Here is a 27,483-nt window from a genome sequence, read left to right on the forward strand (position 1 = left end):
ACATTTTCAAGGTTCATTCATGTTGTAGCGTATATCAGAATTTCATTCCTTTTTAAGGCTGAATAATACTCCCTTGTATGTATAAGCCACATTTTGTTTACCCATTCATCTGTCAGTGGACAGTTGGATTGTTTCACCTTTTGGCTTGACCTATGGTGAATAATGCTGCTGTGAATACGGTGTGCAGTATTTTTTAGAGGCCCCGTTTTCAGTTCTTTTGGATGTATACCTGGGAGTGGAATTGCTCAATCATATGGTAATTCTATGTTTAACTTTTTGAGGACCTGCCAAACTGTTTTTCATAGTGCCTGCACCATTTTACATTCCTACCAGCAATGCACAAGGGTTTTTTTTTTTTTTTTTTTTTGGTGCAAAATGGTGGTTTATTAAAGCACGGGGACAGGGCCCGTGGGCAGGCAGAGATGCGGCCGCTGCACAAGGGTTTTAATTTCTCTACATCCTTGCCAACACTTGTTATTTTCCACTTTTTTTTTTTGTAACAGCCATCCTAATAGTTTCAAAGTGGTATGCGAAATCCCTTTTGCACACAATGTTTCTAGCATTCCAGATTCTGAGGGTCCACTCCTCCCCCTGGGCTCTTCAACTTACCCTGGCCGTGAGGATTAGCATTTCCCTGCGGCAGAGAAACCACCATCGCTGAAAAGCTGCCAACACACGTTTTTCTCCATGTGCCCTCTGGTCTTTCTTCTAAACTGTGACAAGCTGCTGTCCATCTCTCTGCCTTTTGCTTATGGAGAATTGGACTGAGAAATAATATCGGCTTTGGGAGGAATACAAACTCAGTATCTTTAGGCCCATGTGTTCTGAGCTCTTTAATTCATGGACTTCCAGACCAAAGACCATAGGACTCCACGGGGACTGACTTTATGGCTTTGACCTGCTACTGACCTCAGAACCAGAACAGCATCCAGATCCTTGGGCAAAAATGTTTCTTGGTCTCACTAGGACCCAAGGGAACCACTTATGTTCTAGTTACAACCCTCAAGCTATTTGAATTGAGCCCTTTCCTTTGCTGGGGCTCAGATTCGGTGGTTTAGGTCTCCAAGACAGATCCTGGGTGTGGTGATTCACCTCCGGCATAAGCCTTATGACTCCTTGAGGGGAACTTGGAGACCTGGAATTTTGGTTGGGATTCCCAGTTTGTATTCCCAGAACCCAGACTCTCTGGGGCAACATTTGTTTATATTGTTTAATACTTACGTCCTCTCCGTGGACTTCTGATGTCAAGAGCAGAGCACGTCAGACCTGATCCCCACGTGGGTGCATATCCTGAGCTTTGTTACAGCCCAGGCCTTACCTCTTTGCTCAAATTTGATGCCCATGTACATTTCTTCTTCTTTTGATCTTTTCTGTTTTCTGTGAAAGCAGGTGGAAAAAAATAGAGACCTACGGAGGGAAGTGATTCACCCCAGTGCAGAGATGGAGTCAGCAACCAAGCTGGGAATGGGGTTCCACTCTCTGACTCTGAAACCACAGTCCTCACCATGAGCGGTCACCCTCTTCCTCATGATAAAGCTCTCAGCTTGTGCTCCAAGATAGGGCCTTTGTACTTGACAGGTGCCACTGGGATTGAGTGGTGGAACTCTCTACCTTCATTCTTCCCACTCTAACCCATGAGAATATTGTGTTGATTTTCAAATATGGATTTCATGGTACAGCTGTTGAAAGGAAATTTCTAAGGCTCTTTCTAAATCAAAACACATGATCTTGCAAGTTTGGAAAAACAAAGCTCCTGAAGACCAAGAATGAGGAGGCAGCTTAGTTCTTCTCTCTTCCCCTTCATTCTCACTTCCTTTCTGCTGTCCTTTCATTTCAATTCTCCATCCAGCTCCGGCACCCAGCCCTGGGGGAGTTTTCATTCTCCCATTCCCTCCAGCCTAAGCCCAGACAAGTCACTGTTTTTTGCTTCACTTATTTCAGTTGAGACTGTACGGACTTTCAGCTTTACTAGAAACCTTATACACATCCTTGTTTGAGAACCCATAGTGCCTTCGGAGCCTAGGTGGCTCAGTTGGTTAAGGGTCCAACTCTCAGGGTCATGAGATCGAGCCCCGGCTGGTGTGGAGTCTGCTTGGGATTCTCTCCCTCTGCCTCCTCACCTCACACACACTTTCTCTCTCTCTCTTAAAAAAAAAAAAAAAAAAAAAAAGTAAAGAATAGAAAAAAAGAAGAAAAAAGAAATGAAAAGAACCAATAGTGCCTTCCTAGAGTCTATGGTATCAGGTGCAGACTTCCACCTGGCTTTTAAGAACTTTTACCATCAGACCTCAACTTTCCTAGCTCTACTTGGTTCTCACTGATCTTCACTGTAAACTCTTCCTAATTGTGCCAGATTTCTCACTACTTGTATACATGTGTACACACATACACACACATATTCTCCAGAATATATACAAAGTTTATTGCAGCTTCTCTCATCTTCCAGGACTCTTATTTGGAACTTCTTTTTCCCCACGTGCTTTACCAATCCAACATGACACATCCTTTATGATCTGGTCAGGTCTAGGAAGTCTCTAACTTCAGTGTGTCTGTTCTGTCTTTACTGCAATTTTGATCAGTGGTCAGAGTGTTTAATGTAACTTATTTTATTTTATTTTTAATTTTTAAAAGATTGTATTTATTTAGTTTTTGCGAGACAGAGAGAGAGAGCCCGAGCACAAGCAGTGGGGAGGGGCAGAGAGACAAGCAAACTCTTTGTTGAGGAGGGAGCCTGACACAGGGCTCCATCCCAGGACCCTGGGACCATGACTTGAGGAGAAGCAGATGCTTAACTGACTGAGCCAACCAGGTGCCCTGTAATTTTTTTTTAAATTATGGTAAAAACACACATACAACTTACCATCTTAACAGTTTTTAAATGTACAGTAGTGTTAAGTATAGTCCCCTTGTTGTGAAACTGATTTCCAGAACGTCATCTTACCCATTAAACATCAACTTCCCATTTCTCCTAACCGCTGGTAACCATCACTATCTGTTTCTACGAATTTGACTACTTTGGAAATCTCTATATCTAAAGATATATAGAATAATGTAGTATTTGCTTTTTTTTTGACTGGCTTATTTCACTTAGTACAATGTTCTTAAGATTCATCTATGTTGTAGCATGTGACAAGAATTCCTTCCTTTTCAAGACTGAATAATATTCCATTTTGTGTATAGACCACATTTTTTGTATCCATTCATCTGTCCATGGCCACTTGGCTTGCTTCTCCCTGTTGGCTATTGTGAACTGTTCTTCAGTGATATCAGTGTGCAAATATCTCTTTGAGACTCTGTTTTCAATTCTTTTGGATATATACCCGAGTTGGGATTGCTGGATCATATGACAATTCTGTGTTTAGTTTTTTTAGGAACTTCCATGCTTTTTTCTATGGTGGCTGTGCCATTTTAAAATCTTACCAACAGTGCCAAAGGGTTCCAGTTTCTCCACAGCTTGCCAACACTGTTCTTTTCTTTTTTCTTTTTTTTTTAAAATAGTACCCATCTTGCTTAATGGCATTTTAATTGTTTCATGTACACTCATTTTGTCTTCCTTACCAGATTTTAAACTCCTTCAGAGTACAGATCACATATGTTCTGTGTACCCTCAGGGCCCAGCCCAGCACTAGGTCCACCTTAGGTATTGAAAATAATTTTTGGTTGATTGAATGACATTAATACTTTGAGTTGAGCTTAATTCTTTTATTTTTGAACTTTGGGTGGAATTTTTTAAAAGATTTTGTTTATTAATTAATTTATTATTTATTTATTCTGTCAGGGAGACTAATAGAGGGCTCGATCCTAGGACTCTGGGATCATGACCTGAATGGAGACAGACAGACACTTTTTTTTTTTTTTTTTTTTTTTTTGTTAAGGCAGACGCTTAATCAACTGAGCTACCCAGGTCCCCCTAGAATTTTCTTTACAAATAGAATGAGCTGACTGCCAGGATAGACTGAACAAATCTTAGGTTAGTATGCCATGGAGCTGAGGGTCTGCTCATGCCACATGTCACTGTTGCTTCCTTCTTGACTAAAAATGCAAACATCATGGTCATCCCACAATTTTCTGGGCCCATTGTTGCTGAGGATAGTTCCCATGCTCCCACCCTCTCCCACCCACGCTTCCACTGTCCCAAGGGACAGTGCTCTGGAAACCCTGTTTCACTCAGGTGGAACCAGAAAATCCCAGAGAGGAAGAAAAAAAAAAATCGAGGCATTCAGAAGGTTGCCTGCAGGAACTATGACTAAAGGAACGGTCAGGAACTATTCCTCAGAAAGTGTAGCTAGTCTCAATTCTGCTTTGTTCTCTCCTCTACCCAGTTTCTCCCAATTTTCCTGAGGTCCTCAGGAACCAAATTCTCATCCACTGCCATGACTTTGAGGGTTGCTCTCATTCCCCAGACTCTTTTAATTTCTATATGGAAAAGTCCCTCCATTAGCCATCCATTTGGCATTTTAAAAATGAACTGATCACTAGCATCTAAAAAAAGAACAAAGTACAAGAGTGCTGAAGCGATTACTTTTTGAGACTAGATTCTTTAGAAAAGTCGCCTCAGGGTAGCTGGGTTTGCACAAGACTCTCAGGTGTACATTCCCTTCTTGATTCATCCTTGTCTGAGAAATTCTGCCCAAAAGTTGGCCTTCCAGCCCTGGATCTTTCCCACCTCTATACGGGCCCTCATTTCAAAGGATAGGGTTGGAGTAGAAGCCCCAGTAGGTAGAAAGTTTGTGATTTAATTGGGCATTTCCCGGGTAAAAAATTTAATCAACACTCCCTAGATAAGCACCGACTGACATTTTCCCCAAGCTTGTTTGGTGGTAAGACTCTTCTAAGATGCGTGTTAAGAATTGACTCCTAGGGGCGGCTGGGTGGCTCAGTGGGTTAAAGCCTCTGCTTTCGGCTCAGATCATGGTCCCGGGGTCCTGGGATCGAGCCCCACATTGGGCTCTCTGCTCTGCGGGGAGCCTGCTTCCTTCTCTCTCTCTGCCTGCCTCTCTGCCTATTTGTGATCTCTGTCAAATAAATAAATAAAATCTTAAAAAAAAAGAAAGAAAGAAAGAATCGACTCCTAGAAGAATAAATGAAACAAGATGGGATTGGGAGGGAGACAAACCATAAGTGACTCTTTTTTTTTTTTTTTAAGATTTTATTTATTTATTTGACAGAGAGAGATCACAAGTAGGCAGAGAGGCAGGCAGAGAGAGAGGAAGGGAAGCAGGCCCCCTGCTGAGCAGAGAGCCCGATGCGGGACTCAATCCCAGGACCCCGAGATCATGACCTGAGCCAAAGGCAGTGTCTTAACCCACTGAGCCACCCAGGCGCTCCCATAAGTGACTCTTAATCTCACAAAACAAACTGAGGGTTGCTGGGGGGAGGGGGGTTGGGAGAAGGGGGGTGGGGTTATGGACATTGGGGAGGGTATGTGCTTTGGTGAGTGCTGTGAAGTGTGTAAACCTGGCGATTCACAGACCTGTACCCCTGGGGATAAAAATATATTATATGTTTATAAAAAATAAAAAATTAAAAAAAAAAAAAAAAAAAAAGAATCGACTCCTAGGCCCCAACCTGGACCTAATGAAGCAGAATTTCCAAGAAGTAACCTGACAATCTACATTTTTTCAACCTTCAAGCCCAGTAATTTTTTCTTTTTAAGTTTTAAAAAATCTATTTGAGAGAGATAGTGAGAATGGGGGGGTGGTACCTGGGTGGCTCAGTTGGCTAAGCTTAGTCTGCTTTCGGCTCAGGTCATGATCCTAGGATCCTGGGATCCAGCTCCGTATCTGGCTCCTTGCTCTGCAGAGAGTCTGCAGAGCCCTCTCCCTCTGCTGCTCCCCCTGCTTGAGCTCTCTGTCTCTGTCAAATTTTAAAAAGCGAGCGAACGAGAGAGAGAGAGAGAGAGAGAGTGAGAGAGAGAGAGAGAGAGAGAGAGAGCAGGCACGCACAAGTGGGGGAACCAGGGAGGGGAGGAGCAGAGGGAGAGAGAGAAGTAGACTCCCCACTAAGCAGGGAACCCCACAATAGACAACAACAACAACAACAACAATGTAGGGCTTGATCCTGATTCCCAGGACTCTGGGATTAAGACCTGAGCCCAAGGCAGATGCTTAACCGATTGAGCCATCCCGGCACTCCAAAGCCAGGTGATTCCTATAATCAAGCAAGGTCAGAAAACCCAACATTAGTGAATATTTATTATTACAGATTCCTGGGCACGCATTCAAGAGGGTACGTTTTTTTCCCTTGGGGAGGGGTAAAGAGATAACACTATCATAGTGATAATCAACACAGTCTTTGGAGTCAGAAATCTAGCTTTGACTTCCAAGGTATTGGCATGGCTGTGTGATTTTAACTGCTCAGAGCCTTTGTTTCCTTATCCATAAAGTGGGATGGTGTTGCATCTCCCTCGTTGAGGATTAAGTGAGAAAATGCACAGGACTATTGCCCAATGCCCTGCTAAGTAAAATGCAAGTAATGCAGTGCATTAAAAGAGATGCTGCTGTCATTTCCCCACGAAGAACCCTAGGCTATCCTCATCATTTAATATGGGTGAATAATGGTTGCAAACAAGGAAAACTGGCCATTGATGTTCCCAGAGAGCCACATAGCTATAAACACAGCCAGAAGACCCAGTGATGGCTTCTCTGACCAGCCTCAGCTGTGGCTGGCTGTATTAAGGAAAAGAAAGAGCATTTTTATTAAAGTCTGGCTCGACCTAAGTAGGCAGGAACCGACACAGACATGACTAAGACAGTTAGGGCTGCCCTGGGATGGCACCATTGGTTAGAGGTAGGAAGATTCCCAGGTGTAAGAACAAGTATCCCCACATTCCCAAAAGAATGTGATACTGCATCAGAGATAGGTCTCTACCTCCTGGAATCGAGCAAGTAGGGGACTAAGTCCCAAGTCTACCACTTACCTATAGCGTGCCCTTGGGTAAACTGCTTAAACTCTGTGAGTCTCCGTTTTCTCATTCACAACATGGGGAAAATAATAGCTTCCTTAAAGGTTGTGTGTTAAGATTGAAAAAGAAATTAATGCTAAGCAAATACAAGTCAGTTATATCATTTATCTTTAACAAAGGATAGATTATAATATCTCCTTGTGGGAAGCAGCCTTCCACTTCTTTTTTTTTTTTTTTTTAATGGTTCATTTTATTTGTTTAAGTAATCTCTCCCCCACAATGTGGGGCTTAAACTCACAGCCCCAAGATCAAGAGTCAAATGCTCTTCTGACTGAGCCAGCCCGGTACCTCCAGCTTTCCCCTTCTTGAACTGCTGTCACACCTCCCACCATCACTGCCCTCAGGGTAAAGAGGAGCCTCCTGGTCAGAATACCTTCATGCTGTTTTTCTGCTCATTCTGCAAACACACCTATCTCAAGGACTCCAAGCTCTGTCTCTGCTCCCTCCTCTCACAGACTTCCATACATCTCATCCTATATACCTTCTGAAAGGAAACATACCTGCCCCTGACCCCCAGGACTTGGCTGCTTCATCACACTGTTACCAATCACCGCTTGGAGAAAAGAAGTACCTTCTGCAGGTGGGTAGGAAGATGAAGAGACTGGGGGTGGGAGTTGACGCTGGTCAGGAAGGGAGGAGTCAGGATTCAGACATAGGAGAGGAGAAGGTGGAAATGTGTCATGAGTTTCTTCAAAATCCGTGAATTCTGAATCTCATCATTTTCAGTGAATGAAATCAGATGATTCACTTCCCTTCATTAGCCCTCCATAACACATGAAATTATACATCATATGGGCTATGGATGTTATGTGATTTTGCTTCTGTGCAAAAATTTTGAATATACTGGCTGAAAGTATTTCCTTAAACATCATTGACTTCCCGGCCCTACCTACCAGTTTTCAGTTTGCCTTGTTAATCCTTTCTTCCTGGGTATCCCCTTCAGCTTCCAGGTAAGTAGCCATTGCCACCACCCATGGTAACCCAAGCAGAACGTCCAGGACCAGGACCTAGCTTTGGTTCTTGGAGGGAGCTCAAGATCTAGGTCTGGAAACCCATGACCAACACTCCTTTAAGGTCACAAGTTCCTGACTGAGGAAGTAACTGGGTTTGGATTAATGACAAAGACAATTTTGGCCAGGGCTCAAAATATTCGTGCAGAGATCTAAGCTAGCCGGCTTGGGTGGGACTAGGAATTGGGCCAGAGGTGGTGAGGCAGGGAAGGGTGAGAAAGAGTAGGGGTCAGAGGCTGAAGCTGGAGGGACCAACTCAGCCTCTCTGTTCAGGGCATTACTGACGACAGAGTATAACCTCAGGGTGCAGCCCCCGGGCCTCTCTGTTTTCCATGAGTAAGGAAGCAAGTATGTGGCTTCCTCTGCCCTGCTCTTTCCACTCTTTCCGCAGGCTGATGGGGGTTAGCAGTTCCAGCACCTCCCCCATCGTGTTTCAGTGCCTGCTGTGACAGCAGCATCTTTTCCATGAGCACTAAGCCAAACACAGGGAGGAACAGAAGACACACGGAAGCTACGTGGCCAGCATTCAGGGCCTCTTTCCCAGAACTGCAGAGGAATCCCTCTGCCCTGGGTATAGAGGGGAAAAGAGTAGAGCTTCAAGCCACAGACAGCGGATAATGGTGGGAGGGAATGGGAATCAGGACGATGGGGTGTGATCAGCACATGCAGCTGGCCAGCTGCTGGGAATTGGCTAAGGACACGGCATCCCGACTTGACTGGAATTCTGGGAGTCACTCCAGAGAATTGCTGGTCTTCTTGACCAGTATAGCCATAGTCAAGAAGGCAAGGCAGGCCCTCAGGGTAGGAATTGTAGTTTACAAAGTTCATCCTGCTTTTATCTTTTTCTCTGAGAGAAAGAGAGAGCATATGTACATGCATGTGCAAGCAGAGGAGGGGTAGGGAGGCTTGTAGAGAGAGTCTCAAGCAAGCTCCATGTCCAGCGTAGACCCAGGCTTGATCTCAGGCCCCTGAGATCATGACCTGAACTGAAATCAGGAGTCAGATTTCACTCAAGTGATGGAACCATTCAGGCACTCCAGAAGTTCATCCTTTTATGTCTGGTATCTTAGAACTGTGTCTGGCACATAGTAGGCCCACAATAAATACTGAGTATTTATAAATTTACAAATTTATAAATATTTATAAATAAAGGAATGAATGGATGCTTTCCCACACAAGCATGATTCCATTCAATCTGCAGTGTGAGGCACAGGCAGAGTGGGTGTTGCCTTGTTTTGCAGAAAGGGAACTGAAAGCAAGAGAGTTAAGTGTCTTGCTTAAGGTTATTGAACTTGGATGTGGTAGACCTGGGACTAGACACTGTACTCTTGGTATAGTACCATGTTGAACACTCTTGGTGTAGCAACCCAGGAATATATCCTGTGACTTGATGTGAACTTCCCTTAGGTCCCACTGGTCAGAAAATAGCCTTTTCAGGGGCCCAGTTTCCTGAACATAGTCTCAGGGTCAAGTCTGGACATCCTGGTTCTCTTTGCACAGCTGGCATCTGCCTGCTCTTTTATGAGAAGCTTCAGGAAAAGGGGCCCCTTTATTAGTCTCTGTTGCCACATCCGACTTGGCCCCCTGAAACACAGAGGCAGAGTGGTGGTTTGACTCTGTGAGTCAGGAACGGAATGAAGTTCTGAAATTATGTTCCTTATTCTCTTACCCTTGACAAAAACTTCAGATAGCTTAGATCACCAGGTTAGTTCCTGGAACTCAGGCAAGCAATTAAATCATACTATACCAAGGGTTTCTCAGGAACTAGGGCCCCACAGCCTGAGGAGTATTCTGGAAGGCAGTCTCCAAAAGCAGCAAGAGGGTTTCCAGAGCCGGAATATTGTATATATCACCTGGCCCTCATCTTCACAGCATTCTGTCTTGTACACCTCTTGTACCCCTCTGTATGGAGCATGGCAACAAGGATCAGAAAACCTGGGTCTTAGTGCTGGCTTTGCTGACTCATCTAGTCTGTATCTTTTCTCTACCTCGTTCTCCTCATTGCAAAATGGGAATAATGGTTTCCAGCTATGCCACAAAGAGGAATAGATTGTGTCAAAGTGCTTTTCAGCACAAGACAGGAATAATACCAGTACTATTTTTTTATGGCAAGAGGAAAAGAGAGTAGGGAAACTAACAGGATGCCTCAAAGCTCTCTGTTCCCACTTGTTTGTTGATCCATCCCTCATGAAGCACCTACGTGAGCAAGGCCTGTGCCCAGTACTGAGGAAGAGACAAAGATATTTAAGATGTGGTCCCTGTCCTCAAAGAATGGGAAAGACCAGCACAGCTTTGCAAGAAAAGACAGACACGAAGATTTCAGGAAGCACCAAAGATGGCAGAGTGGAAAGAAAGTTAAGAGCCGGAGATTTCTGGATGGTTCCACTAGGTGAAGGACTGTAGTAGGAAGGAAGGGGAAGAAGAGTGTCAGCTGCATAACGGTCTCCAAGCCTCTTTGTCCAGGAGGAAATGAGGTCATCCTGCTCTCAAGAATGAGCATGACAGCCTCCAGCCAAGTAATCTGGAGTCATGAGAGCTGCTGGGGGTGCTCTATGAATCATGACAGTGTGCTGGGAATTTCCTGATACTTAACCTAGTAGTTTCGGGGTAAGTCCTCAGGCTGCAACATCTCTGTTTACATTTTGATCACGTTTATTTGCAATTAATGGGTTCTAAATCCAAACAAAACATGCTTCAGGCTTTTAGAGGAAGTAGTGAGGTCCACTCTGCGATCTATAGCACCTCTGACTCAGTCCTTTCCCTGAGGTGCTGGCAGCTCAGCTGGGCACAGAAGAACTCTCTACAGAGGGTAATGGGTCACCTTCCTCACGAAAGCTGGATGGTTAACTTGCACTTTACCTGGAGCAGAGGCTGGCATCCTGATACCTCTCACAGGAGCAGAGCAGAGAAGCATTCCTCTTCCCTACTCTGATGGCTTTCTCCCCGTCATCCTCTTGGCCCTCTCAAGTGGATCCAGACCCAAGGTCCAAGCAACAAAATGCTGTAGGCCTAGTCCGAAAAAGGGACCAAGCCTTGGGCCTGGCTTTAGGGCCCTGGTGAGTTACAGGGACTCAGCCCCCTTTCCTCCCATTAGGGGGGACAGTCCTTCTGCGTAGAAAGAAGCGACTCCCCCCAAGCCCTGATTCCCAACACTAGGGGAAAGGGATGGGGTTGACTGAGCTTCCAAGTCCCTGCTGGGCTCCTTCAACTGTGTCTGAGGAATACGTGCTTGTGCGTGTCTATACAGCTCTGTGAGCTTGCCCTCAGGCAGGAAGAGCGGGTGGAGTCCTTTACACATGGTCTGTCTTCCTGGAGGCCAATCTTGTTGGATAAACAATTATTTTATCTTATTAGAAGCAAGGCTTGGGGCGCCTGGGTGGCTCAGTGGGTTAAAACCTCTGCTTTCGGCTCGGGTCATGGTCTCGGGGTCCTGGGATCGAGCCCTGCATCGGGCTCTCTGCTCAGCGGGGAGCCTGCTTCCTCTTCTCTCTCTCTCTCTGCCTGCCTCTCTGTCTACTTGTGATCTCTGTCTGTCAAATAAATAAATAAAATCCTTAAAAAAAAAAAAAGAAGCAAGGCTTTAGGATGAAGTCTAGAATACATATGCATTTTTAAATTTTTTTTTTAAAGATTTTATTTATTTATTTGACAGAGAGAGATCACAAGTAGGCAGAGAGGCAGGCAGAGAGAGAGAGGAGGAAGCAGGCTCCCCGCTGAGTAGAGAGCCGGATGCGGGACTCGATCCCGGGACCCCGAGATCATGACCCGAGCCAAAGGCAGCGGCTTAACCCACTGAGCCACCCAGGTGCCCCTACATATGCATTTTTTAAAGATCTATAATGAGACTTTTGGAATGGGGGATACAAAGGTAAGCTTTCAAAAAATTTAAACAGCACGAAAGGGCATACAGTGAAAAATAAATCTCATTCTTGTTCTCCAGTTCCCCAGTTCCTCTCCTCACATGCGAAAACAGAACTTCCTACCCCTCCACAGCTTACTGCCTATGTTAACAAGGCTTTCCTATTATTTTTTCTTTATTAACTACCTATACTCTGGGCCAGGCAAATAAAGGGATTGCTTGTTATAGGAGCTTTTTGGAAGATCCATCAACATTTCAGTAAAAAGCATCAATAGTTTGTGCCCTTAGACTTGTTCTCACAATCCTATAATATTATACCATGATCCATAGCCAATCCTTATCAAGCTGTCACTTTCAAACACCACCCTTAAACCAAACTGGCAAATTCTCAGTAAAATCCCATCTTGCCTAAACGCTGCCCCTGCCAGCCACTACCAAAGGTCCTTACCTCCGTGAGCAATGAACTCAACTTTGTCTTATCCACTGGTTATGTTGGTGAATTTTGGGGAGCTAGTATTGGAAGACCCTGTCAGCAGGAGTTAGCCAGCGTGTGTCATGTGTACTTTCTTTCTTTTCAAGGACTTTATTTTTTTTTTATTTATTATTATTATTTTTTAAAGATTTTATTTATTTGACAGACAGAGATCACAAGTAGGCAGAGAGGCAGGCAGAGAAAGGAGGAAGCAGGCTCCCTGCCTAGCAGAGAGCCTGATGTGGGGCTCGATCCCAGGACCCTGGGATCATGACCTGAGCCGAAGGCAGAGGCTTTAATCCACTGAGCCACCCAGGTGCCCCAAGGACTTTATTTTTAAGTAATCTTTTATACCCAACCTGGGGCTGGAACACACAATCCAGAGATGAAGAGTACCCCGGGCTCCCGGGATTGAGCCAGCCAGGTGCCCCTGTCAAGTGCATTTTCACTTTGAGAAAGAGGCTTAGCTCTAGGAGCGGCACACTATGCCCCTATACCCAGGGTTTGGAATCACTCTCTTAGGCGGTGGGGGGCCAAAGGTGGAAAGACTGGAGAAGAGCTGATTTAGGGGATCTGGGAAGAGTCAGCAGAGCTGGAGGGGAGTCTCTCTAGCGCGTTTCGGAGGCCTCTGCCCTGGAGTGGGGCCCAAGCCAGGTGAATGGGAGGAGGGGGAGAGGAATTGAGATGCCTCTAGGTCTCTCTGCGTAGACCTCGCTCGTCCCCTCCGCTGGCGACCGCGCTGCCCCTCACTCTCGGTCAAGGCTGAGGAAGCCCACGGGTCCAGGTCGCGCCAGTCCCCAGGGAAGCTGAGGGAAAGGGAAGCGTTGGGGAGATCCCGGGCTGGGGCGGGGCCAGGCTGGGGCGGGTCCTGATATAGAGCCCCGCAGCCGGCCGGCAGCACAGCGCGGCGACTGGAAGCCCCAGAGCCCCGCGGATTGTCAGAGTGTCAACCCATCCCGCCGTCCCTGCTCGGTGTCCCTCCTGCCGCAGCTACCGGTGAGTGCGGGCCTCCCCAATTGCGCAGAGCTGCTCCTGCGGGCGTCCCTTCCCCCAACCCCGGCTGCCTCGGCGGTCCCCAGTTGCCCCCGCTCCGCCGCGGCCGAGCCTGACTCACCGCTCGCGGTGCCTGTGCACCCTATGTGGGTGCTCGGACCCCTGAGCCTCCAGCGGAGAGAGACGGCAGGCCTGGGGGCCCTGGCCACCGCCGGTGCGCCCCGCAGGAGACCTAGGGATTCCTGCCCTGAACCGCGCTAACCCAGCCGGCCCACCTTCTCGCTCCTCGGCTTCTGTGTCAAGCTGACTTTCTCCCTCCCTTGCAGAGCCGCTGCCTAGGGCCCCAGCCTCGCCACCATGAGAATCCTGCTGGCGTGCCTGCTCCTCTGTGCCCTAGTGGTGAGCGACTCCGAAGTAAGTGGCTTTCCCGCTTTGACCTATAGCGGGCCGAGGGGGCTTGCAGGATCCCGAGCAGCGCGGGGGGTGGCACTCGGGTGTGTGTGTGTGGGAGGACGGGACTGCACAGGGAGCTGGAATCCTCTGGATTCCATCAACGGCGGGACCAGACCATCTCGGGGAAAACAGGACAGGTGTGGCAGTGGGAATCCTGAGAACTAAGAGAGTTCGCACTTTCAGGGAAGGGAGGAAGAAGCCGTAGAGACGTCGTTCGCCGCCCCACCCCCGCCTTCTTGCACCCTGTGTGTGAAGTGTGCTTGAGTCAATCCGTTTCTCCCTGCTAGAAACCTATGATCTTCCCTGTGAGGGCTAGTTAGATATGAACAAGGTGAAGAGAGAGGGAGCCGGAGGAAAGGGTGAGATTTGGGATTGGGGCCAGTTTGTCCTTTCCCTCGAGTCCCAGGACGGCGGGACCTTTGCTGAACTTTTCTCCTCCCCTCCATCTTTTCCAGGGAAGCCATGAACTTCACCCAGGGTCTAGTGCATGTGAGTATCCACCCATTGCATAATATCTGACTATACAGACCTCTTGGAAAAGCCTCAGGGGGCAGCCCCTCCCTGACCCTGCTGCAGGGCTGGCTCCCCTTGCCTCCTCCCACGCTCCTTTCTGAGCACGCCACCTTTGTGATCCCCAGCAAACTGCCATTGTCTGAATGGAGGAACCTGTGTGTCCTACAAGTACTTCTCCAACATTCATCGATGCAACTGTCCAAAGAAATTCCAAGGGGAACACTGCGAGATAGGTATGGGGATCCTGACTCTAACTGGGCAGGAGGGGGCACCAGAGATTTGGGGGCAGGGAGAGATGGGTGGGGTGGGAGAGCAGGCGGGAGTCAGGAGCTGGGGGACATTTTCGCCCCTGGGTGTGATACACAGTCAAACCCCGCCCCATCCTCTTTCATGCATCTCTGGCGGCACACAAATGTGAGACGGGGATGGAAGAAGACCCTTTCTGGCGTTTCCTTGCCGGGCCTTCATGTGAGGCCTGACAGGATCTCTAAAATGCCTGTCTGAATTTCCTCTTCTTTCTAATATCTCTCATCCTCACATTCTTCCCTAGATACAACAAAAACCTGCTTTGAGGGGAATGGTCACTCTTACCGAGGGAAGGTCGACACTGACATCATAGGCCGGCCCTGCCTGGCCTGGAACTCTGCCACTGTTCTTCTGAAAGAGTACCACGCCCTCAGACCCGATGCCCTTCATCTGGGCCTGGGCAAACACAACTATTGCAGGTGAGGGGTGGCAGCAAAGACCCTCTCACAGCCCCCCAGGATCCCTTGCTACCACCCCCTGTGTTTCCTGAGTGCTGTCCATAGCCTGAGGAAAGCAAGCTTCTGGCTGACTTTTCCCTGGAGGGGAAAGAGATGTATTCTGGGTTGGAATGACACCCCCCCCCACCTTTCTGTGTTACCAGGAACCCAAACAACCATAGAAGGCCTTGGTGCTATGTGCAGGTTGGCCTAAAGCAGCTTGTCCGGGAGTGCATGGTGCCAGAATGCTCTTCTGGTGAGTGTCACTGACCTGTTTGTGACAGTAGGGAAGATCATATGTCCTTTTATCCCATCACAGGAGGGTCGAGGAGGGACCCTGCCTGGCCTTGGAAAACTGGGAGGTTAGAAGACAAGAGAGAGACATTCTCCTACTTGCCTCCCCAAGACATCCTTCTCTTCCTTCTCCAGGAAAAAATCCCCTCACTCCAGAAAAAGCTGAGTTTCAATGTGGCCAGAAGCCTCTGAGGCCTCGCTTTAAGATTATTGGTGGAGAATTCACCACCATTGAGAACCAGCCATGGTTTGCCGCCATCTACAGGAAGCACCACGGAGGCTCTGTCACCTACCTGTGTGGTGGCAGCCTCATCAGTCCTTGCTGGGTGCTCAGCGCCACACACTGCTTCATGTACGTCCTCCATCTCTACTCCCTGACCCTCCTGTCTTACCCCAAACACATCTCCTTCTCCTTCCCAGCAAAGAATGCCACTTAAATTCTACCCCCTTAGGCCCCTCCCGTGCAGGCCATGGCCTTGGGTGCAAGTCATGCTCTGAGGCCACCTTGAGGGGAGGGGACGAGATGAGATCTCATGAGATCTGACTATCTGACAAGTCTCCCCTCCCACAGTAATCACCCGAAGAAGGAGGACTACATTGTCTACCTGGGTCGGTCGAAGCGTAACTCCGGGACACCTGGGGAGATGATGTTTGAGGTGGAGAAGCTCATCTTGCATGAGGACTACAATGCTGACAGCCTTGCTCACCACAATGATATTGGTGAGTAGAAAGCCCTTATCTGCCATAATGATGATGGTTGGAGGAAGAGGCGTCCAAGAAGAGACCCAAATGGGAGGTTGAGGTTGTAGGGGAACTAGAGATCCTGCTTTATACAGCAGAAGGACATATGGGAGAGGCCTACTGTTCCTCTGCAGAAACCTTGAATTTCCAAACATTTAGCCTCCTCCAGATGGCAATGGCCCGGTAAGCATGTGACATGGGTGGGGGGGCCCCTTCTTTTGTTGGATACAACCTCTGCCTGTTCCAGGATCTGGAACTTAGAGCATTGAGCTGAATTTAGCCCATCTGCCTCAGCCACCCATACATCTGTATAGACCAGCCCTGGCTGGCCAAGGCCCATGTCAGCAGCTGGAACAAAACCCTTGAGGCATGGGACAGGAGAGGCTTGTTTCAGGTAATAAGCTGCCAGCAGACTTTCCAGGATGGCCTCTGACCCTAAATGATTTGGGGATAGACATCCAGTCCTTCAGCATTTGGAGGGGAGAGAGGGTGACCACCTGGCCAGGTAGAGATCTTCCCCCCTGACCTCCCCTGCCTCCCTCTTCCCCCAGCCCTGCTGAAGATCCGCTCCTACACGGACCAGTGTGCACATCCATCCAGGTCCATACAAACCATCTGTCTGCCTCCAGTGCGTGGAGATGCTAATTTTGGCATGAGCTGTGAGATTGCTGGCTTTGGAAAAGAGAATGACAGTAAGTGACATTTGGGGCTGGCTCAGAGGGTCCTGGGCGAGTGTTATAACCTGGAAGTGAGCTCAACTTGATCAAGACTGGACTGTGGAGATAGAGATGGGAGCACTGTGGAGGTAGTAGATAGTCCAGGGATGGAGTGGGGAGCACCGTTTAGGGAGTGATGGGCCCTAAAGGTAAACAGATGGGGGTGTGTGTGAGGGGGTATACATGGGGTAAAGACTCAGATCTGTGGGGGAAAGAATAAAGGCTTTCCCTGGTAGGGACACTTTTTGGTCCCTTCCCTGGCAGAGAGTCCCTGTGGGAAGGCTGTACAGACGCATCTTAAAGTAAACTTCTCCTTGTTTCCTCCATCTAGCTGACTATGTCTATCCAGAGCAGCTAAAAATGACTGTTGTGAAGCTGGTTTCCCACCAGGAGTGTCAGCAGCCACACTACTATGGCTCCGAAGTTACCACCAAAATGCTGTGTGCCGCTGATCCACAGTGGGAAACAGATTCCTGCCAGGTGAGAGTTCCAGCCTCTCTTCCTGTCACCCCCAAATCTCCCCTGGGCTCCTGGGCCTATCCCTGCCAGCTTCTGAGAGCCCCTCTCCAGCCAAAGCCCCAAGAAGTCAGAATTAGGAGCTCAGGTCTTAGTTTAAACTAATTTTTATGCGTTTACCAAACGTTTGTCATAAGCCTGGCTCTGTGCTAGGCACTTCAGACTGGAGAAGGGAAGGGAATAGGACCATAAGAAAGAGGAAAGCACTAGAAAATAATACAACTCAGTGCTCAGGATATGGTATGAATTGTAAATGATCAGTGTTTAGGAGCTGGAGGTTAGTACCTGTGAGGTGGTCATAAAGGGAAAGCTTTAGAGAGAAGGTGACTGGAAGAATTTGGGGAGGCAGAGGGAAGAAAGGAGACCGTTCCTGTTGAAAGATACAAAACCAAGCCTGAGCATGGTGTATTCCAGGATGGCGAGGAAAAGGGTCTGAGAGCGTAGATGGAGTTGGGGCAGATAGCAGGGCTTTGAAAGCCAAGCGGAGGATTTTAAACTTGAAATGGTAGGAAATGGGGAGCCACTAAGAACTTGGGGATTCTAAGATATTCTCCTTTTTCTCTCTCTCTCTCGGGCATGACTGGGTGATTGGATCAGATGACCCCCTCCTCCCTTTTCCCAGGGCTCACCTTCTGTGTCTTTGGCTTAACAGGGAGACTCCGGGGGCCCCCTGGTCTGCTCTATTCAAGGCCGCCTGACTCTGACAGGGATTGTGAGCTGGGGCAGTGGTTGTGCCATGAAGGACAAGCCAGGCGTCTACACAAGGGTCTCACACTTCCTGCCTTGGATCCACATGCACTCCAGGCAACAGAATGGCCTAACCCTCTGAGGCTCCCCAGGGAGCCAAGGGAAGCGAGGGGTACCACCCACTCCCACGTTGGCTGTCATTTTTGCAGCAGAAGCATCTGCTTCGGCTCTATATAAGGGAGAACCTGAGAAAGACAGGCTCTCAAGAAGAGATGGTTTTTACGTGTGCTGCCCCCCCAGGGGGAGTGACAATAGCTTGATCCTCAGCTACAGGCCTGGGTGCTGAGTCTCCAGAGTCCCCGGGGCCAGGATGGAGGGATGGCCCTGACCCAGGACGGTTGTTGACCAGTTGTTTATCTTTTTCTGAACTGAAGCCTCCTGGAGAGAAAAAAATGCCATTTCCTGTGCATGGGTAGAAGGAGAGCCAGAACCCCCAACAGCGGGCATTCATGAGGCCTACTGTTGGGAAACAAATAATTTCTCAATTAGGAAGCCGAAAAGAACTGAGGTCTCTTGAGGGAGATTGGCCACTGTGGAACAGTGGCTTGGGGAGTGGAGACACTAATGACTTGAGGGAAGGGCTCTGACATTCCATGAATGTATCAGGAAATATTATATATGGGTGTATATGTGTGCACACTTGTGCATGGGGCTGTCAGTGTAACAGCTGGTGTCCCTGTGTGTGACTGCAAATCTATTTCCCTAAACTGAATGGACTGATGACACATAGAAGGGTCTGTCTGGAGAGGTCCTGGGCCACTCCTAGGGCCTCTTGGGTCTGTCATGTGATCATGCCCATGAAATATCGTTCTGGGGCATGCCTGTGATCAGCAATAAATTTTCAGTTTCACTTTTTATAGATGTTCTTTCTTGGCCAGTTATCCCTTCTGACCTTTTGTCTGAGTTTATCCAATCCTCACTGGGTGAGGTGAGGCCCACTCCTATACACTGAATATTTAATAATTATATTCAGCTATTTTTATTTATATCTATTTTTGTAATTTTGAATAAAGGTCAATAAAATGTGATTTTTCTGAAAACTTTTTTTCTTTCTTGGTACTTGTATGGGAGGGAGTTGGGGAGCATAAAAAGTGGAAAATAATGATGATAGCGTGTACCCTAAAGTTTCTTGGGGGCTGAATCTCTGTACTTAGTGGGGCTTTGGGAATAGAGGCTAGAAGAGTTGTAGAGTAGGTTCTCCATAGCACATAAGATACATCCTGGTGTGTGGGCTACATAACAACCATGAATTCCCTCCTTAGCCTGATGCCTTTGTGCACATCTTGTACAGCTGTACACAGTGATCCTCTAGGATAAGTCCTGCCATATTCTCTCCACTCTGCCCATAACAATCCTGGGGCTGACCTCAACCAAGGAGAATATCTGCATGAGTGAAAATTGCTGATCTCAAACCCAGCCCAGCTTGAGTGTGGCATTCTGTTTCTGTTCCAGAAAACAATTTCCCATCATCTGTGTGAGGAGCTGGTACTAAGTTTCCTCAGTGTGTTGACGGAGCTCATGACCAGTCACTATGATCCCTAATATTAGGGGACTGGGAATCTAAAGCTAGGTGTTATCCTAATGGAGGTGACCACACATTTTGAATCAAACATAGGTTTCTGAAGAACTAGGGTGTAGAAAGCAGGCGGCAAGTAGTGCCTGGATGGCTCAGTCACTGAGCATTTGCCTTTGCCTCTGGTCATGATTCCAGGGCCCTGGAATTGAGTCCCGCATCCCTCATCGGGCTCCCTACTCAACGGGGAGTCTGCTTCTCTCTCTCCCACTATTGCTCCCCCTGCTTGTGCTCTTTCTCTTTGTCAAGTAAATAAAGAAAATCTTAAAAAAAAAAAAAAAAAAGAAGGCAAATGGGGAGATACAGCTGGATGTTAAAATGCTGGAGTTTCCAAGCTATGTTATTGGGTTTGGACAGTGTTTCTTAACAAGTCACCTGATTACCTTTTTAAAAAATATATGCATGCTGATGCCCCACCCATAGAGACTGTGGGTGATTCAGGTTGGGGCTGGTGCCAGGGCTTGGGAATTTACAGAAGCTCCTCAGGTGGTTCTGATAAACACTCCTGGTTGAGATCCTTCGGGGACAACTGGCCAGAATATATGAAGGGCCAAGTAAATTCAAGATACAGTCAGTATGTGTTCTTTGCATGAAGAGTCAGTTTCCTGAGTGGAGTTTGAGATTGCAAGTTCTTCCTGTTCAGAGGTTCCCTAGACCATGGGCCCCTGGAGGGCAGGGATCCAGAGTATTCTGCATTTCATCCCTATAATCTAACATGTAGTCTTATTTATTGTGATACAATGGTTCAGAGCATGGATTTCATAGTCAGGTGGTCTGGACTAGAATCCTGGTTCTGACACTAGCTGTGTGCCTTGCGAAAGACTTGTAACGTCTCTGTGCCCCAGTTTCCCCATCTGTAAAAAAAGAGATAATAATATTTACCTCCTAGGAATGTTATAAGGATGCATGAGTTCACAAATCCTGGAAGCTAGTAAAGACAAAGACACGATGGCTGTTATTACCAAACTATGTAAATTCTCATAGAACCGAGTGGGAACCTCCTTTACTCTTCCACCCCAGGACTGCATTAGTGGGCTTTGTGGGAGCTGGAACTTGCCAGAAAGAAAAGGCATGATGTGAAGCTAAGGGGCCCAGCCCAGGCTGAGTTGCTTTTCAGCCTCTGTGTGTCTCCCCCACCCATCCAGGGGCCAAGAAAGATCTTGTTCCAACATGAGCTGTTCCAGCATCAGAGCTCACAGACACTGAAAACAGGAAGTATGAGCCCCACCGGCCGGGTTGAGCAATGACACTGCTAACTCTTCTCAGACCATTTCCCAGCCACCACCCAGACCTGACACCCCCACCTCCCCGTTGCCGCTACAGCCACCGCAGCTCTAGCTGCAACCAGGCCTCATTGTTACCTCTTCCCTAATCTCTCTCAGGCTCTCCAGGGAACAGCTACTTCTCCAACAATCGCAGCTCTAGGTACTAAGCTGTCACTCATTTTGGGGACTGCCTTCTTCTCGTCCTCACTGTGTTAGGGGCACTGTGTTTTGCTTTTGTTTTGTTTGTTTTTGTTTCCTAAGTAAGTTCTATTCCCAACATGGGGCTTGAACCTCTGGCCTCAAGATCAAGAGCCCCATGCTTTACGACTGAACCAGCCAGGCGCCCCTTCATTGGACACTGTGTTAAGTTCTTCATATGTGATCTGATTTAATCCTTACACAGTCCTGTGAAGAAGGTGCTATTATCAACCCCCCCCTTTACAGTAGAGAAAATGGAAGCACAGAAGGAGATTGAGTGACTTGCCTGAGGCATCACAGCTGGTAAGTGGCGGACCCAGTGTTCAGATGGCTTCAGAGTACATAGACCCAGCACCGTGACATCTGACCTCCCAGGACGACCTAACCTGGGAAAAGGAGAACAGCCCCCCTTTTAAGCTCCCTACTTTAGAGATACTGGGTTTCTAGGCTAAGTGTGTAAGAATTGCCACCCATGTCTATAGGATATGTTATATGATATGCTATATTATCTATTATAACTCTTTCCTCTTTAACGATTCCCAGGCCAAGTGAGGAGACCATACTCAGTCACGAGTTTCAAAGTAAAATTTCACTCTTCTCAAGCTAACCTCATCCTTTTTTGCTGAAACCTGATTTCATTGAAGTGGTTTCCGTTTTCACCAGAACCCCTCCTTCTGAAATATTCTGCGGCCCATTCTATCACAAGGACTCAACTTGATTTCCACTTATGTCAACCCCCACAATAACCACACACTTCACTTACCCTCCACATTCACTCCCAGGCTGTCCATTTTCCTCCCCAGCAGCAAACATCTGAACCTTCCCTTTAAATCAGACACAGTGGGAGAAGTTGCTGAGGTGTTTTTTAAGGAACAGTGCTATTGAGAAATAAGTCACACACCATATAATTTACCCCCTTAAAGTGAACAATTGAATAATTTTTATATTCACAGAATGGTGCAGCCATCATCACAACTAATTCTAGAACATTTTTATCACCTCAAAAAGAAATCCTATACTTGTGAGCTATTACTCCTTTTTTCTCCCCTTCCCCTCAACCCCCTAATCTACTTTCTGTCTCTATGGCTTTGCCTATGCTGGACATTTCATAAAACTGGAATCATATAATATGTGGTCTTTTGTGACTGACTTCTTTTGCTTGTCATAATGTTTTCCAGTTTCATAAATGTTGTAGCATGCATCAGGACTGTTGCTCAGTTTTATTTATTTATTTTTAAAGTTTTTTTTTATTTATCTGACAGAGATAAAGACAGTGAGAGAGAGAACACAAGCAGGGGGAGTGGGAGAAGGAGAAGCAGGCTTCCCACTGAGCAGGGAGCCCAATGAAGGGCTCAATCCCAGAATCCTGGGATCATGACCCGAGCCAAAAGGAGATGCTTAGTGACTGAGCCACCCAGGTGCCCCTGTTGCTGAGTTTTAAATAGCAAATTGGGTGAAAGGATAGACTAGGCCTTCTTCTAACCTTGCATTCCCATTGAGAGTCATTCAAGAAATAAACAAAACAAAACAAACAAACAACTTTTAGGTGCCTGCACACCAGGCATTGTTTTAGATGCTGGGGTACAAGAATGAATGGGACATAGTCCTAGTCCTCAAGGAGTTCACAACTTTGCAAAGGAGACAGAACAAAGACCACAATTCAGTGTGAAAAGCTATGATAAAAGTATGTATAAAGTGCAAGGAACAATGATGAAGAGGCAATTAATTCTGCCTTGGGAAGTCAGGGAAGACTTTATAGAGGAGGAGATATTTTACCTGGGCCTATCAAGATGCAAAGACATTTGCCAAACAAGAGGGAGAAAGATATTCTAGGCATAGGGAAGATCATGAGAACATGAAAAGGTGAGGCATTCTCAAGAAATGATGACCAGGGGTGCCTGACTGGCTCAGTCATTAGGGCGTGTGACTCTTGAACTCGGGGTAGTGAGTTCAAGCCCATGATGGGCATGGCGATTACTTTAAAAAAAAGGAAGAAATGGTGAATAAACTGGTGTGCTAGAGAAAAGAGTTTGGAGGTTGGCTATGAGCAGGCAGACAATAGCGGGGGAAGGAGCTGGTGGGATCCTTAGGTGAGGACCCTTAGGCAGGGCTGGTAATTGGTAGCAATCATGAAATAGCTATTTTCCAAGATTCCTTCCAGATTTCCTCCTGCCATCCAGCCTCTTTCTACTTAGTGATCCAGCAACCATAGGGTTACAGCTGGGCAGAGGGCTCCCTAGCAGGAGCCTCTGAGACCCCTTCCTCCTCCAGCTGCCATCCAAGTATTGGTACTCTAAAGTCCTGCTATTTATATATTTTGAATATCACCTCTTGCCCTCAGGTACTGTTTTTCTCAAAATCTAGAAAGTTAATTAAGTTCAAGGAGCCATAAAAAGGTTTTTTTTCCCCTTAACTAAAAATTTTCACCCAATAGGGGCACCTGGGTAGCTCAGTCTGTTAAACATTGGACCCTTGATTTTGGCTCCTGTCGTGATCTCGGAGTTGTGGGATAGAGCCCCATGTTGAGCTCTGCTCTCAGCAGGGAATCTGCCTGGGAATTCTCTCTCCCTCTCCCTCTGTCCCTCCCCACCACCAGAATAAATGGATGGATCTTGAAAAAAAAATTCCGCCCGATTATAAAAGTAACTGTAGGGACGCCTGGGTGGCTCAGGTGGTTAAGCGACTGCATTCAGCTCAGGTAATGATCCAGAGTCCTGGGATCGAGTCCCACACACCTCAGGGTTTCCGCTCAGCAGGGACTTTGCTTCTCCCTCTGACCCCCTCCCCTCTCATGCTCTCTCTCACTCTCTCTCTCTCAAATAAATAAATAAAATCTTTTTAAAAAAGTAACTGTAAAAGTAAAATGCTCTCATAGTATTTCATAGCTGTTGTTAACATCTCTGATTTCCTGCGTCTCCTTTGCAATCAACCTCCTCTACTTGGCCTTGAACATTGGGTTCCCTAAGGCCTCATCCTAGACCTTCTCATTTTCCCACATTAAACTTTCTCTTACACAGTTTTATTCACACCCAAGCTTAAATTACCACCAGTAAACAGTTGACTTGCAAATGTTTATTTCCAGCCAGTCCTACCCTTATTTCCTGATGTCTACTTGACACCCCCTCTTGGTGGTCACCTGCAGGGCATCTCACACTTAACCTGCCCCAAATGGGCCCTCTCTTCAAGTCTCAACCTGATGAACTTCTACCATCACTCTCTGTCTCAGATGATGGCACCACCCCCATTCACATCCGGAAATCTAGAAGTCATCCTGACACTTCTCTCCTCTCATTCCCCTCATCCCATCCTGGCAATTTGCCTCATAGCTCTTGAAGTCCTCCCTTTCTCTCCATTTACACCCCCACCATTTGTTGAGCCACCATCAATTCCTGCTTGGACTACCACAAAAGCTTCCCAGTTGGCCTCCCCCATTGACTCTATCCCTACTCCCTTTCCTCCTACGCCCACAACCAGTCCATTCTGGAGAAATCTTTTGAAAAACTCAAGTGTGCCTAATGACACCTGTTGTTCTTGGCTGGCTGTCTTGGGCAGCGTCTGGCCTCCACGTCCTCTCTAACTCCACCTGGCAGCAACCTCTCTCAGTCTTGACCTACTTTGCCATTCTCTAACTCCTCAGTCCCTCTCTTACCACGGGGCCCTTGTTCATGATGTTTCTTCTGCCTGGGACTTTCTTTGACTAGTTAAATTTTTCCTTGTGCTTCAGAGATCATTTCCTCAAGGGAGTCTTTCCTGGGCTGCCTCTATTTATATAAGATCCTTCTATTTTGTCGATAGTCTCATGGCAACAAGTACCACCTCTCTGATGCACTTGCAGTTGTTGCAATCTTACCTTTGTTGCAGGAGTATTTGATTAGTGTTCACCTTTTCATCAGATTATAACCTCTATGAGGGACGATGTGTTTTGATCATTGCTTTTTTTTTTTAAATCTAGCACGATGTCTAGAATATGGCAGACATTTAATAAATATTTATTGAATGAGGGGCGCCTGGGTGGCTCAGTGGGTTAAGCCGCTGCCTTCGGCTCAGGTCATGATCTCAGGGTCCTGGGATCGAGTCCCGCATCGGGTTCTCTGCTCAGCAGGGAGCCTGCTTCCCTCTCTCTCTCTCTCTGCCTGCCTCTCTGCCTCTTGTGATCTCTGCCTGTCAAATAAATAAAAATAAAATCTTTAAAAAAAAAAAAGATTAAATATTTATTGAATGGATGCATTTTGCTGTATTTCTTCCTTCTTTCCTATTTGCTTCTTTAAAAACATTTTTTTTAAATTTATTTATTTGACAGAGAGAGACACAGCGAGAGAGGGAACACAAGCAGGGAGAGTGGGAGAGGGAGAAGCGGGCTTCCCACTGAGCAGGGAGCCCCATGTGGGGCCTGATCCCAGAACCCTGGGATCATGACCTGAGCCAAAGACAGAAGCTTAATGACTGAGCCACCCAGGTGGCCCCTATTTCCTTCTTTTTTACATAGTTGTGTTCACTGTCTGTACATAACTTTGTATCTTGTCCTTTTCCTTTGGGTATTTTGTCATTAAGTCTTTTCCTATGGTGTTACAAACATCTCCAAGGCTTATATGTACAGTGTAGATAAAAACACTCACGGGGACACCTGGGTGGCTCAGTTGGTTGGACAACTGCCTTCGGCTCAGGTCATGATCCCGGAGTCCGGAGATCGAGTCCCGCATCCGGCTCCCAGCTCCACGGGGAGTCTGCTTCTCCCTCTGACCTTCTCCTCACTCATGCTCTCTCTCAATAAATAAATAAAATCTTTAAAAAAAACAACAACACTCACCAACCTACCTTTCTAGATTCAGGTGTCATAGATAAAGTATGTGAACATTCTTAGTAAGCTGTATATTCATATGAGGCAATATTATTTGCATTTAAAAGGAAATGTAGGTGCCCTCCCTACCTCCCTACCCTTGCCTTTATACCTCCTTTCCTGAGGCATTTTTTTTTTTTTTTTGGTGCTCTTGTTCTGCCGGATCACCTAGTTAAAGTCTAAAATAACTCATTAACTTTTATATGCTACCAGCCCAAGGACATTTGCATTTTTTAAAAGGACTTCTAACAGAAGGACACTCAGGCCAAGTTGATGAGCTCTGGGAGGGTGAGAGGGGACTCAAGGATATTTATTGATTCATTGATTTATCTCTCATTCATTTAACAAACACTCATTGAGAGTTGCTTGCAGGCCTGGAACTGGGCTGTGGAGGTAAAAGCTCTGGTCTCAGCTTCAGTGGGATAAAAGGTTAAGTGGGGAAACAGACACGCAAATGAATGGAGTACAGTGAGAGCACAGCCATGAGGAGGAGGTACAAGATGGTCATGGATGACTAAGAGTACGGACTTGGAGGGCAAATATGGAAAGGAGAAATGACAATCTGAGCAGAGGACAGAGCATGTGCAAAAGTAAAGAGGAGGGAGAAAGCAAGGGGGCACTCAAGGAACTGCAGGTGGTTCAAGTGGATGGGGTGTAAAGCCAGTTTGGCAGATTTGTCTGGAAGGATTGATGAGAGCTGCAACCTGAGGGCCTAAAGGACTGGGCTGGCCACGTGAAGAACTTTGGACTCTATTATGGTGTAAATTCAGTAAAAAGTTTGGGGCATGTGACAGCAGTGTGAACGATGGATTAAAGGAAGATTTTTTTTTTAATTTTTAATTTTTTATGAACATATATTTTTATCCCCAGGGGTACAGGTCTGTGAATCGCCAGGTTTACACACTTCACAGCACTTACCAAAGCACATACCCTCCCCAATGTCCATAACCCCACCCCCCTTCTCCCAACCCCCCTCCCTCCAGCAACCCTCAGTTTGTTTTGTGAGATTAAGAGTCACTTATGGTTTGTCTCCCTCCCAATCCCATCTTGTTTCATTGATTCTTCTCCTACCCACTTAAGCCCCCATGTTGCATCACCACTTCCTCATATCAGGGAGATCATATGATAGTTGTCTTTCTCTGCTTGACTTATTTCGCTAAGCATGATACGCTCTAGTTCCATCCATGTTGTCGCAAATGGCAAGATTTCATTTCTTTTGATGGCTGCATAGTATTCCATCGTGTATATATACCACATCTTCTTGATCCATTCATCTGTTGATGGACATCTAGGTTCTTTCCATAGTTTGGCTATTGTGGACATTGCTGCTATAAACATTCGGGTGCACGTGCCCCTTTGGATCACTACGTTTGTATCTTTAGGGTAAATACCCAGTAGTGCAATTGCTGGGTCATAGGGCAGTTCTATTTTCAACATTTTGAGGAACCTCCGTGCTGTTTTCCAGAGTGGTTGCACCAGCTTGCATTCCCACCAACAGTGTCGGAGGGTTCCCCTTTCTCTGCATCCTCGCCAGCATCTGTCATTTCTGACTTGTTTGATTTTAGCCATTCTGACTGGTGTGAGGTGAT

General features: G+C 46.9%; 1 protein-coding gene and 2 long non-coding RNA genes across 3 annotated transcripts in view; 2 read left to right on the forward strand and 1 right to left on the reverse strand.

Annotated features, from left to right (window-relative positions):
• Positions 1–11,304, forward strand: part of LOC116573240 — a 29,712-nt gene extending 18,408 nt beyond the window's left edge. Inside the window, exon 3 of the long non-coding RNA XR_004278669.1 lies at positions 7,420–11,304. This is a non-coding gene — a long non-coding RNA (uncharacterized LOC116573240). The remainder of the gene's footprint in view (positions 1–7,419) is intronic.
• Positions 11,305–13,625: 2,321 nt separating this feature from the next.
• Positions 13,626–18,876, forward strand: PLAU (plasminogen activator, urokinase). The gene is made up of 10 exons (XM_032313245.1): positions 13,626–13,712; positions 14,207–14,240; positions 14,390–14,497; positions 14,815–14,989; positions 15,172–15,263; positions 15,437–15,653; positions 15,873–16,021; positions 16,594–16,734; positions 17,090–17,238; positions 17,927–18,876. Exons 1-10 carry the CDS (start codon positions 13,656–13,658, stop codon positions 18,101–18,103), a joined length of 1,299 nt encoding a protein of 432 aa, XP_032169136.1. The 5' UTR covers positions 13,626–13,655; the 3' UTR covers positions 18,104–18,876.
• Positions 18,877–21,349: 2,473 nt separating this feature from the next.
• On the reverse strand, positions 21,350–25,955 carry LOC116573688. Its single transcript, XR_004278943.1, has 3 exons — positions 25,873–25,955; positions 21,821–21,881; positions 21,350–21,443 (listed from the first exon to the last, which is right to left on the reverse strand). It is a non-coding gene; the product is annotated as an uncharacterized LOC116573688 (long non-coding RNA).
• Positions 25,956–27,483: the final 1,528 nt, after the last annotated feature.

This window comes from Mustela erminea, chromosome 14 (genome assembly GCF_009829155.1).
Source record: "Mustela erminea isolate mMusErm1 chromosome 14, mMusErm1.Pri, whole genome shotgun sequence".
In the NCBI taxonomy this organism is placed as follows: domain Eukaryota; kingdom Metazoa; phylum Chordata; class Mammalia; order Carnivora; family Mustelidae; genus Mustela; species Mustela erminea.